General features: G+C 51.1%; 1 protein-coding gene across 1 annotated transcript in view; it reads left to right on the forward strand.

Moving 5' to 3' along the window:
• Adprhl1 (ADP-ribosylhydrolase like 1) overlaps nucleotides 1–16,493 on the forward strand; it is a 38,373-nt gene that overhangs the window by 4,828 nt on the left and 17,052 nt on the right. The window contains exons 2-7 of the mRNA XM_042262495.2: nucleotides 581–745; nucleotides 3,668–3,793; nucleotides 4,680–4,820; nucleotides 7,844–7,971; nucleotides 8,126–8,258; nucleotides 12,066–12,219. Of these exons, the coding sequence (XP_042118429.2) occupies nucleotides 581–745; nucleotides 3,668–3,793; nucleotides 4,680–4,820; nucleotides 7,844–7,971; nucleotides 8,126–8,258; nucleotides 12,066–12,219 (847 nt within the window). The remainder of the gene's footprint in view (nucleotides 1–580; nucleotides 746–3,667; nucleotides 3,794–4,679; nucleotides 4,821–7,843; nucleotides 7,972–8,125; nucleotides 8,259–12,065; nucleotides 12,220–16,493) is intronic.

The raw sequence follows: 16,493 nt of genomic DNA on the forward strand, positions 1-16,493 counted from the left end.
CCGTTAGTAAAAATGAGGGTGGTAGATGTTCCCTAGACTCTCAAGACACCACTGTGGTGGTTTGAGAGAAAACAGCCCCCCAAAGGGAGTGGCACTATTAGGAGGTGTGGCCTTGTTGGAGGAAGTGTGTCACTGTGGGGGCCGGGCTTTGAGGTCTCCTTTGCTCAGGCTGTGCTCAGTGTGACACTCAATTCACTTCCTGTTGCCTGCAAGATGTAGGACTCTCAGCTACCTCTCCAGCACCATGTCTGCCTGCACACCGCCATGTCCCACCATGATGATAATGAACTGAACTTCTGGACTGAATGTCCCCCCAGTGAAATGTCTTCCTTTATAAGAGGTGCCTTGGTCTTGGTCATGGCGTCTCTTCATGGCAACAGAAACCCTAAGACAACCAGAATAGGGGTAATGGTCTGCTTAAGGTCTAAAATCCACCCAGGCAGTGGCGGAGTTACCGAACTTTCTCCTCGCCTCTAAGCACTCGCATGCGTCCTTGCCATTGATGGAAGCTGTTCCCATGCCCAGCACCTCACCCACTTCCTATCCTCGCTGACATCTGTCCCCACCCCTTCCTCCACAGACTACTGGTGCCTGGATGACCTGTACCGTGAGATGGTAAAGCGCTACGTGGAGACTGTGGAGAAGCTTACAGAACATGGGCCGGACCCTTCCACTATCGAGGGCTGCTCGCAGCTGAAGCCGGATAACTACCTCCTCGCCTGGCACACGCCCTTCAGTGAAAAGGGTCAGAGAGCCTTCTGTTCATAGAGCTGCTGTTGGGAACCCTGTGGGTGCGGGTGCTGGCAGCCCGCCCTGGAACTCGTCCTGGCATTCCCCTATGTCTGGATCAGATCCTTCCCTGGGCAGGGCATCCCCTTGTCAGCCAGCCTTGCTTGCCTGAGCATCTGTTAAAGATGCTGTCTGTCCACATGGCATCAGGCTTCCCCCAGAGGGGCTTTGCTATCCATCTCCAGTGTAAGGGCTATTTTCCACTGCCTTTCCTTGAAGCGTGTGTTTTGGTAAGAAGTGCCGTCTGTGTCCATGGAGTGTAGCAGATAGGCAGGCCCAGCTCCCTCCCACCGCTCAGAGCCTCTCTTCTCCCCCCACTGGCCCTGTCTCCTGGTACTCTTTTAGAATGATGAAACCACTGCTCTGCATTTATCCGGAAGGGGGCAGAGTGGATATGTTCCACTGTGGATGCCACCATTGTCAGCCCCCTCTCTAGCTCCGCCAATCTGGGGACCTGGGCTCTCTCTTCCCAAACAGAAGAGAAAGTACTAAAGCCTGGGATGTCTCTGAAGGGCATGAGAGCAGCAGAGCACAGGCAGGACCAGGTCAGCCGCTCTGATACCACAGGTAGGCCAAGAGAGAGCAACCCAGGTGCAATAGATGTGAGCCGGGCGGCAGTGGCGCACGCCTTTAATCCCAGAACTCAGGAGGCAGAGCCAGGCGGATCTCTGTGAGTTCGAGGCCAGCCTGGGCTACAGATCGAGATCCAGGACAGGCACCAAAACTACACAGAGAAACCCTGTCTTGAAAAACCAAAAAAAAAAGCCGGGCGGTGGTGGCGCACGCCTTTAATCCCAGCACTCGGGAGGCAGAGCCAGGCGGATCTCTGTGAGTTCGAGGCCAGCCTGGGCTACCAAGTGAGCTCCAGGAAAGGCACAAAGCTACGCAGAGAAACCCTGTCTCGAAAAACAAAAAAAAAAAAAAAAAAAAAAAAAAAAGAAAAACCAAAAAAAACAAGGAGGAGGAGGAGGGAGAGGGAGAGGGAGAGGGAGAGGGAGAGAAGAAGAAGAAGAAGAAGAAGAAGAAGAAGAAGAAGAAGAAGAAGAAGAAGAAGAAGAAGAAGAAGAAGAAGAAGAAGAAGAAGAAAAGGGAAAGGAGGAGGAAAAGGAGGAGGAGGAGCCACAATGTGAGAGATGTAGATGCTAACACAAGGAGAGATTATTGGAACAGGTATAAACATGTCACTACCAAGAGAAGCGGTTGAAGCGGGTATCGCAGGACTACTATTCTAGTTTCATTTCCATGATTGTGATAAAATACCCTGGTTAAAAGCAATTTAGAGGGAAGGGTGGTTTGTTTCAGCTTACAGTTCTAGTTCTAGGCTACAGCCCATCATTATGGAGAACTCAAGGAAAGAACTTCAATCAGCTGGTCACATCACAGTCAAGAGCAGAGGGAAATGAATGCATGTGTATTTGCTTGCTTGCTCTCCGCTTGATTTCTCCACTTTTAAATGCTCAGGATCCCCTGCCTAGGAATGGTGCTGCCCATAGTGGGCTGAGTCTTCCCACATCAGTTCATTTAACCAAGACAAACCCCGCACATATGCCCATAAACCAACCCAATGTGGATAGTCCCTTGCTGACACACTTTCCAGGTTATAATAGACTGTGTCACGTTGACAATTAAAATTGACCATCACAACTACCAACCAAGAAGACTTCAGGGTCATTGCTGTGGTGCAAAAGGAGACATATAGGGCTTCCTCCCAGGCAGGGCAAAAGTGATACAAGCCCATGAGAAGGAAATCCAGCATTATCTGTCAAAATTATTTAATGAAAATGCCTTTTGGTCTGTTGTTGTTGTTGTTGTTGTTGTTGTTGTTGTTGTTGTTGTTCTTCTTCTTCTTCTTCTTCTTCTTCTTCTTCTTCTTCTTCTTTTGGTTTTTCAAGACAGGGTTTCTCTGTGTAGCTTTGGTGCCTATCCTGGATCTCGATCTGTAAACCAGGCTGGCCTCAAACTCACAGAGATCCGCCTGGCTCTGCCTCCTGAGTTCTGGGATTAAAGGCGTGCGCCACCACTGCCCGGCTGATATTCTACTTCTAAAAGTCCTAAAGACACATAATGACAACATGCCAAAGCAATGCTCAGAAACGTGTGTATGAGGATGACCTTTGCAAAGACCTGGAAGCAGGTGGTGTCCCTCAGTAAGAGAATGGGAAAGTTAACTGTGTATCTCTACAATGGAATGCTGTGTGGCTGTTTAAAAGAATGAAGTAGATCTGTGTGCTGAGGTGTGGACATTCTCTGCATAGAGTGGTGAAAAAAGGCAAGATCCCAACCAGTAAACTGCATCCTTTCCATTGTGCATGTGGAGAGAGCTCATAGAGTGTGCATACAGGAAACCTCACAAGAGAGAGTAGACAGCCTCAACAGCAGCAACAAAGAATGTTAGTGTCTTGATGTGTGGAAGTGCACCCCCTAGGTGAAGTGCCCAAGGAGGCCAGAAGAGGACTCGACGTCAACTGTAACTTAATGATACTGGTTTGAAGGGGGAAAGCTCCCAAGAATGTGGCTATATAACAAAGCTGTTTCCAAACGAGGAAGGAGAGGAGGAAAAGAGAGACAGGGAAGAGGAAGGATGCAGGCATGTCTGGTCAACGCTGCTTCTGATGTTCCCCGAGTAGACGCTCATTCTGAGCCCGCCCTGGGTCAAGAAAAAGTGCATTTTCAGGGGTTAAATAACCCCACTTTCTTGCAACCCGACCCACAGATCTCTTTTCTCTTGTCTGGGGCTTGGGTGGCGTGTTTATTTTTCACTCATCTAATGATATTCTGATGACATGTTACATAAACTTCGTTCTTTAGAAGTTATGAATGCCAGACTTCCAGGGGCCGCGGGGGCAAATCCGAATTCAGGTGTCTGTCTCCCATGTAGGTTCAGGGTTTGGAGCTGCCACTAAAGCAATGTGCATTGGGATGCGGTACTGGAAGCCAGAACGGCTGGAGACCCTTATTGAAGTCAGCATTGAGTGCGGCAGAATGACCCACAACCATCCCACAGGTAAAGCGGGTGCTGGGCGGACGTGAGTCCTGTGAGGATGATGTTCCACCTGGAAGCGGAATTGTCATTAAGTGTGGTGATGAAGAAGCCACACACGGGGGGGGGGGGGGGGAGATACTCATTGTCCCTGTATCGTTCATGTCAGAACAAAAGAGAAGAGAGGTATAGGTCTTGAGGGGAACCGGACTCCAGGCTAAGTAGGTGTCGGAGTCAGTCCCGTGGGCTGCTGCCCTTCTCCACGGTTGGGCACCACTTACTACAATCAATCCACGTGACTCTGTTAAATGGGTAACAGAATTTATTAAGATATAAATTGAGGAAATACACTCACGATTACAGAACGGAGTAGACCATAGAAGTCATCCTCTGATCTGACCAGAGCCAATCCATTCCGCAGGCCGGAGGGTCACATGACCCTTCTCCAACCCCTTAAAAGAGGTTATGTACAGTGGCAGAAAGCACCACCTCCTTTGGGCCGTATAGCCCAAGATCATGGGCGGAGAAAATACCGCCATATGGCCTATGCTTCTCTGCTTAGTCTCCAGGTCCTGTAGCAGCCCCCAAAAGGTGAGTGTCTTGATTCTTCTACAGAGAGAGAGGCAGGGGGCTGGAGAGATGGCTCAGAGGTTAAGAGCACTTCTTCCTGAGGTCCTGAGTTCAATTCCCAGCAACCACATGATGGTTCACAACCATCTGTAATGAAATCCGGTGCCCTCTTCTGGCCGGCAGGGATGCAGGCAAAACACCGTGTGCATAATTAATAAGTAAATATTTTAAAAAAGAGAGAGAGGCAGAACTCACAGCTCTGGGGATGGTCTGTTTGAACTCCGAAAGCCACCGGCCCAGGTAGCAGAGCTCTCTCTCTCTCTCTCCTCTTGCTCTCTAGGTTTCCTTGGGTCCCTGTGCACTGCTCTGTTCGCCTCTTATGCAGTGCAAGGCAAGCCACCTGTACAGTGGGGAAGAGATATGCTGAAGGTGCTTCCGCTGGCTGAGGAGTATTGTAGGAAGACCATCCGGCACATGGCAGGTGAGCTGTCTTCCGGCCCCACTGCCTTCCACTCACCCAGAGCACATGTGCTCACACGCCAACTCCAGTCCTGCCCTGGCCGCCCAGCAGCTCCAGGGGTTCACCCAGAGGCAACGCCTAGAGAAGCCCTCGGTCAGTCTAGGGAGAGCTGACTTCACAAAGACCCTCACCTGGCAGAGAGCAGACACCTGCTCCAAGTGGTACCAGGACTTCAAGGAGAACGGAGCCACATGGATGGCTTCCTCCCCAGCAGCCTGAGACACCCACACCCTCCCCATGTCCAAGCTGACACCAAGCGTCGAGTGCAATAGAGAACTGTCTCTGCATTCACAGAGGATTGCATCAACTTCACACATTTCACACAGCCACACCCTAACCTGCACTTGGCCAAAGATATGTATCCTGGGCCTGGAGAGATGGCTCAGAGGTTAAGAGCACTGGCTGCTCTTCCAGAGGTCCTGAGTTCAATTCCCAGCACCCACATGGTGGCTCACAGCCATCCGTAATGAGATCTGGTGCCCTCTTCTGGCCTGCAGGCATACATGCAGACAGAACACTGTATACATAATAAATAAATCTTTTTAAAAAAAGAAAGAGATGTATCCCGTGCCACACACTTCCGTCTGTACCAAGATGGGGTCCCATGCCATGAGTCCCCAGAGACCACTAAGGGCATGTGCTCCCAAGGTTTCCATCTGCTCTCATTAACCCCGAGCCTGTCACTTTTTGGACATGGTCAGCCTGTTACTCAAAAATCCCAGGAGCACTATGGCTTTCAAGGTTCAGACACACAGCAGCAAAGTATGCCCCACCCTCCCCGACTGGACTCGGGAGTGCTGTGCAGTAGACATGGGTTCAGGAGCCCGGATGCAGGAGCAGGAAACCCAGGGCTCACTCCCCAAGTCACTGAGTATGTGGAAGACCTCTAACCCCGGGTGGTTCTCCACTCTAAGAGGGATGTGTGTGAGTGGGGAGTGCGGGTGATGCCGTGTGCCTGCTGTACGCCTAGGTAGGAGCAAGCTTTCTAAGATAAGTCATCCAGAAAGGGGGATGTGAGCCCAGGACCAAGACTGCTGCTTCTCCAACAGAGCGTGAAGCTGAGTGACCCTTGAGAAGTTCCAAGCATCCCATCAAAGTCATCACAAGATGTGGGGGTGGGACATGTTCTAGAGGATTCCAGAACAACTTTACAAGGAAACATAGCACACAGGATACCCACGTGGCTTCAGCACTGAAGGAAATTGGGCCTAAAGGATGGTGCCGGGCATTCTAGCTAGCTCATCTCTGGACTATCCGTCCCTCACTTACTTGGCCTTCATGGAACATTTATTTAATTTATTTTTGCTCAGTTTAAACCATCATTTCCTGGTTCCTCTGTCTCAAGTGGGCTCAGATGTCTCCTGAAGGTCCCCCAATACTGCCTACAGTCAGTGGGCTGTTTCTCTCATCTTAGCAGGGTCACCAGATGCCTCCCAAGACTGGAAGGCAGTTGCTGTGATAGAGCAGACACTTACAGCACCACATTCACATTGCTAAGGGACAGCCAAGGACTCCAGAACCCAGGGGGCTATTGTTGGAAGTGTGCCCTCTGTGAGGGCATGAACCTGAGAACAGAATCCATGGCCAGGACATTTGGGGAATTAACTCTTTCTGGGAGGTGACCCCTGAGAATCAGTCCTGTTATAACTGGAGTCTGAGGGGCTCCTTGGACGCAGAACTTTCAAAGGAGCTTACGCTCACCCAGAAAGAGATGTTCTGTAAACATCCTTGGAGAGTGTCCCCTGGAGCGCCCTCTTTGAGGGGCAGCTGGAAGACTCAGACAGACCTTGCTGGTCCTGGGCTCCGGGTCTGGAAATCTCACTGCCAAACTGCTCTCCCCTGCTCCCTGGGTAGAGGCCGTGCTGGGCCCCTGCTGCCCCGCACAGGCATTTCACCTTTAATGGTATTCAAGCAGACAGTGTTTCAGCGTTGTGAAGCCCAGCAGGTCCAGATGTGCCAATCCAGGAAGCTGTCCCAGCACCTCCTGGCTTCTCCGCTGCAGCCTCTGCTCACCTCCCTGTAGCCCTGAACTCTCTCTGCTCCGTCCTCTGTCCAGCCAGAGACAGAAAAGATCCAGGGTCTAGATCTTTTTGTTTGTTGTTTGTTTTTTTGAAACAGGGTTTCTCTGTGTAGTTTTGGAGCCCATCCTGGATCTCGCTCTGTAGACCAGGCTGGCCTCAAACTCACAGAGATCCGCCTGGCTCTGCCTCCCGAGTGCTGGGATTAAAGGCGTGCGCCACCACCGGCCGGCTTAGGGTCTCGATCCTCATCTTCAGCTGTGGCCCCAGACCTTACCAGCCCCTAAAGGCCAGGGCATCCCCATTCTCTGTTGCCTCCAGGGGAGGACAAGCTGTGACCCTCCCAGAGCAGGCACCTCCATTTCCTGCTGCCCCGAGTCTCTGGAGGGCTTGGTCCTCTGTAAGATGAGTGGCCGCTGGCCACTGCCCAGCCAGGGCCCTCCTCATCAGATATGCTGGCCAGAGGTGCTGCAGCCTGCTTGCGGCTTGGGTTGCAGCCTATCAGTAATAATGAGACTTCTCCCCTTACTGTGCAGGCCCAGGTTTAAGCTCATCAAAATACAGAATTCCCTGCTGATTTCACTTTGGATTTCTGGGTTTCTTTTGCTTGGGGAATTTTTCTTTGTTTCTTTCTCTTTCTTTTCTTCTTCAATATCTTATGCATGCTAGGCAAGCACTCTTAACCCTGAGCTACATCTCCAGACCTAATTAATTAAAATTATAGGCTCATAATCGTCCTGTGGCCACCTTCTGCTTTAGAGACAGTTAAGTAACTGGCACTATATTACTTCCTCCCATCTTCTACGCTGCTGCTGGAAGCGGCCATGCCTACTGGGCTGCTTATTTTGGGCACAGGACCTCCATCCCCCACACCTGCCTTGGGGAGAAGGCACTGCCCACCTCCCCCTTCCCCATGCCCACCTCCGCCAGGCACCATCAGCTCACCCGCCCTGTGCTTGCGCCTAGAGTACCAAGAGCACTGGTTTTACTTTGAAGCAAAATGGCAGTTTTATCTGGAGGAGAGAAAAATCAGCGAAGACACAGAGAACAAAGCCACCTTCCCCGACAACTATGACGCAGAGGAGAGAGACAAGGTAAGTCCAGCCCCAGGCCTGGGCTGTGCCTGTGCCCTGTGGAACTCAGCCAGGGCGTAGTGAATGGGTGAACAAGACCGGTGGGTGGATGGCAGGCACAGGGACGGACCTGGATCTTTTTGCCAGGCGCACACTGACCCACGGTTCTCTTCAGACATACAAGAAGTGGAGCTCAGAAGGCCGAGGGGGGCGGCGCGGCCACGATGCCCCCATGATTGCCTACGATGCCCTCCTTGCTGCAGGGAGCAACTGGACCGAGCTGTGCCAGCGGGCCATGTTTCATGGAGGTAAGATGTCCTCCTCTGTGGTGGATACACCCAGAAGGTACGGACCCTGTGCCCTGGAGCACTCCTCAGTGTTTGGGATCCACAGACGTGGGCTTCAGCCACAGACCCAGAACACCAGCCCATCTCCATTGCCGGACACACTCTGGAGTCTCGACTGCAGTACACATGCCAGCATCAGGACCACAGACACAGTTGCAGTAACCTACGTTGGCATGGCCCACAAGCCTGCCAGTCTCACAGGTGACCACCGTCAGGACAGTGACCAGGTGCAGGGACTCTTCTCTTTCTTTGATTTTTTTCAAGACAGGGTTTCTCTGTGTAGCTTTGCGCCTTTCCTGGAACTCACTCCGGAGCCCAGGCTGTCCTCGAACTCACAAAGATCCACCTGCCTCTGCCTCCCGAGTGCTGGGATCACCACCACCACCCGGCTGACTCTTCTCTGTCTAGCTGCTCACTCAGAGCTGGCAGGTCTCCCTCAACCCAGCCACACAGGCTCCTCCCTCCTGCAGGTCTGCAGCCTGTACAAAACCACGGCATTTATAGCCCTGCAAGCAGGGATCGAGTGAATGCAGAATATCTGGAATTCACTCGCCTGAGGCAGGCTGTGAGACCAAGCTGGTACAAGGTGCCCGGCATGGCCTAGAGAGGCAAGATGGACTTAGATGGCTGAGAGAACCTGACAAGGGTATCATTGCCCTTGAGTTGCCTCTGACCAGTGTCCCAAAGCAAATGCATCTTGGTGTGGTTGAGTGTGTGGCCAGAGCCCTGAGCTGCCAATGGAAAGTTCTATGTGGGACCAGAACTTTGTTCCACAAGCCATGTTGTGTCCCTCAGCATTCTCTCAGCTTTCCTCTGAGAATGGACAGCTGGAGTCAGAGCCGTCCTGGAAGCAGGTTTTACTGGAAGGAGAGGAAGAACAGTTGTGGGAACTCAGCCTAGAATGGCTGTTTGTCGTCCCACTGTTTCCTGGATATCCATGTTCAGGCCTCTCCCAGGTCTCTAGGTACATCTGTGCCAAGAACAACTTCCCTGACTTCCCCCTCTATCGGCCATTGTGGCCCTAGCCTCATCCAATCCAGTTGCTCTCCCCATTGTGTGTGTGTGTGTGTGATAGCACATGAAAGTGTGTCTGAAACATTACCAGGACTCAGAAGCAGCTTGGGGTCAGAGGTCATGTGGGGAGGAATCAGAGGCAGTTCCAAGGTCCCCAGCCAAAAAGACGGGGACCACAAGACTTGAAGATCACAGCTCAGCTTTTTTTTTTTTTTTTAAGAAATGGCAAATTCATGAAGTTTTAGACAGTGCATCTGCACACTCAACTATGCTCATCTCACGGATGTTTAAAACTTCCTGAGACTGCAGGAAGCAAGTGACCCTGAAATTCTGAAAAGCAGGCAGGTCGTGGGGCTGGGGATGTAGCTCAGCTGGCAGAGTACTTGCTTAGCATGAATGAGGCCCTGGGTTCAATCCCCAGCCCCCCACAAAAAAACAGACATAGTGTCACATACATGTAATCCAAGCACTTGGGAGATGAGAAAGGAGGATCATAGGTTCAAGGTCATGTTTGGCTGCATAGTGAGTTTGGGGGTAGCCTGGATCACATGGGACTCTGTCTCCAAAAACAAAAAAGGTGTGTCAGGTGGTGAGGGCGTGGCTCAGCAGGTAAAACCAGAGTGTAATTCCAGGATATGGTAGAAGCAAAGAGCCAGCTCCCACGCCTACCCAAACCTTCACACAGGCACCGCGGCAGAGACACTCACATACACACAATAAATAAATGTACTAAAGTCTTTTAAAAACTGGAGAAGGGAGGTCAGCGGAGCTTAGTCGGTACAGTGCTCACCTAACGTGCACTAAGTCCTCAGTTCAATCCCCAGCACCTCAGAAACTGGGTGTGGTAGTGGCACATGCCCACATGCCCAGTATTAGGAAGGTAGAGTCAAGACGATCGGGAGTTCAAGGCTAGCTTTAGCTTCATAGTGAGATCGAGGCCACCCTGGGCTGCGAAAGACCCTGACTCAAAAACAAACAATGGAGAGATGGGTCCACAGTTAAGGGAGTTCAGTTTCCGGCATCCAGCTAGTAACTCACAACCATCGTGAACTGTAGTTCCAAGGGCTTTGATGCCCTCTTCTGGCCTCCATCAGCAACAGACACACATCTGGTGCTCACACGTTCATGCAGGCAAAACACTCACACACATAAAATAAGAATAAATATTAAAAAACAAACAAACAAAAGTAGGCTGTGGTTGGCTTGAATGCACACCAGAGATGGAAAGGCAGTGAGCACACAGTTGTCAGAAATTGGGGGCAGCCCAATTTTAAGGACAACTTTATGAATATTTCTGAGGTGGGTAGCTTATTTGTGGAGTAAGATCACTCTCTCCTCCCAGTCATGATGGGCCAGATCTCCCTTTTAGAATATTTCTTCCCACAAAGGGTGGATGAAAAGCACGGTATAACGAAGCCACGTTCACGCGTGTGACAGTTGGGAATGTGCCCTGGTGCCTGCGTTTCTGATACGGAGGAACAAGCTAACTGCACGTCAAGCTTGCTTGACCACAAAGGGGGTCTGACCATCAGGAGACAGCTGCCCCGTGCAGATCCATTTTCTTGGTAACCTCGCATATAACTCCTTTATGAGGTTGCTCAAAGATGGACCCCATGGCTGTTAAGAAACCTTAGGCTTGATTATGGACGCTGAGGCCAGACTTTTTTTTTCTTTATTAAGAAATTTTCTGGCTGGAGAGATGGCTCAGTGGTTAAGAGCACTGGCTGCTCTTCCAGAGGTCCTGAGTTCAATTCCCAGCAACCACATGGTGGCTCACAACCATCTATAATGAGATCTGGTGCCCTCTTCTGGCGTGCAGGGACACATGCAGGCAGAACACTATACATAATAAATAAATAAATCTTAAAAAAAAAAAAAAAAAAAAAAGAAATTTTCTACTCACTCCTCATGCTATCCACAGACCCCCCCTCCTCCCTCATCTCACCCCCAGCCCTCTTTCCCAACCCCCCCCCAACATCCCCACATCCCTCAAATCGAGGTCTCCCATGGGGAGTCAGCAGAGCCCAGCACACTGAGCCTAGGCAGGTCCCAGCCCCTTCCCACTGCACCAAGGCTGTGCAAGGTGTCACACCACAGGCGCCGGATTCCCAGAAACCTGCCCGTGCACCAGGGACAGATCCCGACCCCCCTGCCTGGGTGCCCCCCAAACAGTTCAAGCCGAACAACCGTCTTCCGTGTCCAGAGAACCTAGTCCAGTCCCACGGGGGCTCCACAGCCACCAGCCCACAGTTCATGGGCTTCCACTAGCGTGAGGCCAGACTTTTTCAGATTCCCAGGCTGTGCAAACAGGAACAGGGCTTGGGCTATCCGTTAGGACTCCATTCTCCCAGCTTCGCTACTCACGACTGTCTGACTGTGTTGGTTTGTGGTGGTCAGATGTCACCAGAATGGGGAGAGAAGGGAAGCCAGCTGTAGAGCAGAGAATGGCCTCGTGCTGAGAACTGTGGCTGCCTCAGAGGCGGGCAGCCTGGGGGACGGGTCCTGTTGGGTTGATGTAGGGTACTGTGAGGTAGGCCCTGGCTGGCCTGGTACCAACTTCCTGGCCCAGGCCTTGAACTCATGTCAATTATACCTGGCTCAGTCTCTTGAGTACTGGGATTACAACGTGTCCACCACTACCCCCCTCTTCTCCAGGACGGTCTCAGAGATATGAGGGCAGCAGGCTCAGTCAGCGGGACCCCCCCCCCCCGCCACCCCCACCCCCCCAGGACACACTTGCCTTTGCCGTTTCAGGCGAGAGTGGAGCCACGGGGACCATCGCCGGCTGCCTGTTCGGGTTGCTGTACGGCCTGGCCACCGTGCCCCGGGGCTTGTACCAGGAACTGGAGCACAAGGGCCGACTGGAGGACTTGGGCACAGCCCTGCACCGCCTGTCCACAGAAGAAAAGTAAAGTGTTTCTGCCATGTTCCCCTCCCGGAGGGCAGCCCCTCATGTCCACCCTCAGACTTAGAGCCTCCCCTCCAGAGGGTATGCGTGTGCAGTTTCCACACAAGGAACACGTGCCTCGTGGGCCGTGATTCAGCTGTAACTTTCCCCCCCACACACCCCGATTTCAAATCCCGTTCGCTGTATAAAATACATTGTTTGTCCTAAGAGAATATTTTTTTCCTCACACTCAACTGCTGCTAATGCCTTGTGTTCGCTGCACGCAAACCCCCGGAGGCTTGGTGACAAGCTGTCTCCTGGACAACTGGTGTATTTTATTCTGCTCCAAGCCCAGCAGCACTGCCCGTTCACCCCCTTGAAGAACACTAACAGCCATGGTCCCCCAGCCCTTCTGCCTATTTCTACCTGCTGGCAGGCTGTGGGGGCCGGGTTATCTCTCTCCAGCAGGCAGGTGTGTTCATGCCTCATGGTAGAGACCCTGGGCGGCTCCAAGATGTACCCAAAGCCGTCATCTAGCCTCCTTGCCATGTTTCAGTCACTGAGCCTTTACTGAAATCTTTTTGAACAACTTCCTGGGACAGCCAGGCAGCAGATGATTTCCTGGGTCACTGTGCAGCATCTTCCTCGGGGTAGGTTAGATCCACGTAGGAGGAAGTCTTTAGCCACCGTGGCCGGTTCCACGGAAGCTCCCCAGGAGGGGTTATAGCTGACAGTCTGGGGAAGATGGTCACATGCTCCTCTTCCATCCGTGGCTTGACGCGCGTTTTCCCCAGTCTGAAGTCAGCCACTGTTGAGGGCAGATGGCTGGTGCTGGGCTTGGCTGGTTGGTGCTGGGTTCTTCTCGCGTAAGGCCTCGTCTCTGAGGAGAGCCAACACTGTCTGCATTGAGAAGCTGGTGGGGCCCCTAGAAGCTCTGCAGGGGCTTGGGGGTGGAGGCTAGGGCAGAGAGCATCCACCCGTTGGAATCTGCACAGCCTCTAGGGTGCAAAGTCTCCGTGGGCCGCAGGGGCTTCTGTGGGATGTTGAAGGGGGTATGTGACGCCTCTCTTTTCCCGGGGATAAGATGTCCACACGGACAGCAGGACAAGAACTACGGGCTTTAGTGGAAAAGCCGCTGACACAGGCTCGGGGGTGTGTTGGGACCTCCTGAAGTTGCTCTGCCCCAGGTATCCTGTTCTCCTCCTCCCGATCCTAGGGAGCTAATCCCACGGTTACGGTGAAGCCGGCATGTCTTGGGCGCAGTAGGTGTTTTTGCGGAGTACCTGGCTTCCATTTTGTAGAGATGGGTGGAGTCGTGTGGTGGGCAGGTCTATGGTGCTCGACATTGAGCAGGGTGTGTGTGTGTGTGTGTGTGTGTGTGTGTGTGTGTGTGTGTGTGTGCCAGCCATTTGATTCTGGATAACTGAACAATAGGTGAACTAACACACTTACCAATCAGAAGCAGAGAGACAGATATGGGGAAAGTCATACATTATTGTTCTTCCACCCTGCTGCTCAAGCAGCCCAGAGCAGTGGGTGTGAATTAATGGAGGACTCTCTAGTGAACATAAACCTAGCTGGGAGGAGGTAAGTTGGAGCTTTCCCTCGGCATTTTGAGGGTTACCCTCCCTCTGTCCTTGATGCACAGTAGCAATGGCCCCGATAAGCAGCATGTGTATGGCAGATTAGGATGGACACCTACATGGGCTCTGTCTTCAGTCACTAGTGGTCCCCTGTATGAATGAATGAATGAATCAGAAATTTGCAAAGCCATTATAAATTAGAAAGCATAAACTAAGTGAGATTCACAGGCGCTATGGATGTTCCCCCAGTCTCATTTCCCTGTGACAGATAAAGTCAACGCTGAAAAGGAAGACGAAAGCCTGGATGGTAGCGAGGTGCGTCCAGCGTCTCCCTGTGAGACAGGTGATGCCAGCTGGTGTAGCTAGAGTTTTCCTGCCTGGCCCACAGTCAGGACAAATCTTTGTCACCCGCCAGTCCCACAGCCGCTCAGACCCAACCAAGTAAACACAGAGACTTATATTGCTTACAAACTGTATGGCCGTGGCAGGCTTCTTGCTAACTGTTCTTATATCTTAAATTAATCCATTTCCATAAATCTATACCTTGCCACATGACTCGTGGCTTACCAGTGTCTTCACATGCTTCTTGTCATGGCGGTGGCTGGCAGTGTCTCCTTCTACCTTCCTGTTCTTTCTTTTCTCCTCTCTGTTAGTCCCGCCTATACTTCCTGCCTAGCCACGGCCAATCAGGCTTTATTTATTGACCAATCAGAGCAACTTGACATACAGACCATCCCCCAGCACAGCCAAGTGCAGACCATCTCAGACACCTGCACTCAGGCCCGTGGTCCTAATCATCCTCTATGCGGACCTGCTGGGTAAAGCCAGGAGGAACCCGAGAAAGGGCTCCCACAGGACATACAGAACATCCCACAGCAGGCTGGCTTTGTTCTGACCACAAATGTGATGTGCACACACGGATTCGGAATCCAGACACTGTTGAATAGTGGCATATAGGAAACACGATCTCCCCAAGCTTCACCTGAGCTCACACCCTGGGCAAAACACAGGGCACAGTTCCTGTCTTATGCACCCTGCCAGAGCTTTCTTCTATATCCACTGTATCTTCTATATCTATATCAGTGTTGCATATAGGAATGATGTATTTGTACGTGTGTGCTGTGTGCCCATGGTTCCTATCATACATAAGATTGTAGTAGCTGTGTATATATGTATGTATGCATTTGCTTCTGGCTTTCCCCACTCACATGGCTTATCAATCTATCTTCATTCTGCATGTATGCATGAGGGCATACATATACACATACTGGATACTTTTCTAACTGGTACTCCGTGGTATAAGTGTACCAATAGTCCATATACTCAGACCCTGAACCGAATTTTAAATTGTTGTGTTTTTTGTTTGTTTGTTTGCTAATTTGTTTTTTGTTTTGAAAAAGGATCTCTATATAGCCCTATATAACCCTAGCTAGCCTGGAACTCATACTCACAGATACCTATCTGCCTCTGCCTCCTGAAATTAAAGGAGTCTCCACACCCAGTTATATTGTAGGTTTTCTTGTTTTGTTGAGATAGGGTTTCACCGTGTAGCCTGGGATGGCCTCAGACTCATGATCCTTCTGACTCACTCAGCCTTCCCAGTGCTGGTGTTACAGGTGTGCGCCGCCGTGCCCAGCTAACTTCCACATCTCTTGTGCAAACAAATTAATCCCTACAAATATCACAGTAAGCTGTGGTTTACCCTAGGACATTTATTTTGCTTTCCTAGCTCTGAAACTGTGGCACAGACAACATTTTCTTGTCCTCTAATTTAATCAGTGGAGTGGGCAACAGGCTCCCTCTTATGGGCACAGTACCCTAGACTAAGTGTCACCTGCCCACATACAGGGTCACCGCATCTGTACGTTAGGTTTTAGAGGGATCAGTGTTTCTAATTCCTGGGTGACAAACTGGGGAGACTTCCAGAAAAGTGTGGGTCATAGATGTAACCTTCTGTACTGTTTTGTGCCTAAATCAATGGCACAAATCACCCTCTCTTGATCTAGAGGCATGGGCATGTGAGTTAAATCTGGGGCTTAGACTGAGAAGCATATGTCTGGAAAGATCCGGACTCCAGTGTGTTCTCAGGAATGTATGTGAACGTGTTCTGTGGTTCCCCAACAGAAAGCCATGTTCCCAGGAGAGGAATATGCGTTATGTGGACAAGGCTGGTCAGGAGACACAAGGTTTAGAATTCAGGTTAATTTAGACTAATTTTCCCAAACACTCTGGAGACAGAGAGAGAGAGAGAGAGAGAGAGAGAGAGAGAGAGAGAGAGAGAGAGAGAGAGAAACAGACAGACAGACAAACAAAGGCAGACATAGAGAACACATGGTAGAGATGGGACCAAAGCCATGGCTAGGTAATTGCTCTATTACTGAGCTATAATCCCAGTCCAAGGTCTTTCATTTATACCTGAAATCGTTTTTCTAAGGTTTTCATCTCTGAAAGCCAGGTGAGAGGTGGGTATTATGGGAGTCATTCCTTTCTAACAATTGGAGGAAATAAGTCAGCTAGACGAGATGATAGACTCCTCAGGGAGGTTGACAAAATTAGATTCTTAAGCAAGTGGCAGTTGATACACACTCATAATATCAGTACCTGGGAGGCAGAGGCAAGAGGATCATGAATTTGAGGCCAACCATAGCTACACAGATGGTCACAAGTCACAAAGGCCAGCCAGAGCTTCATGGCAAGCCCCCCATCTTGGAA

The sequence above is a fragment of the Peromyscus maniculatus genome, chromosome 17 (assembly GCF_049852395.1).
Source record: "Peromyscus maniculatus bairdii isolate BWxNUB_F1_BW_parent chromosome 17, HU_Pman_BW_mat_3.1, whole genome shotgun sequence".
In the NCBI taxonomy this organism is placed as follows: domain Eukaryota; kingdom Metazoa; phylum Chordata; class Mammalia; order Rodentia; family Cricetidae; genus Peromyscus; species Peromyscus maniculatus.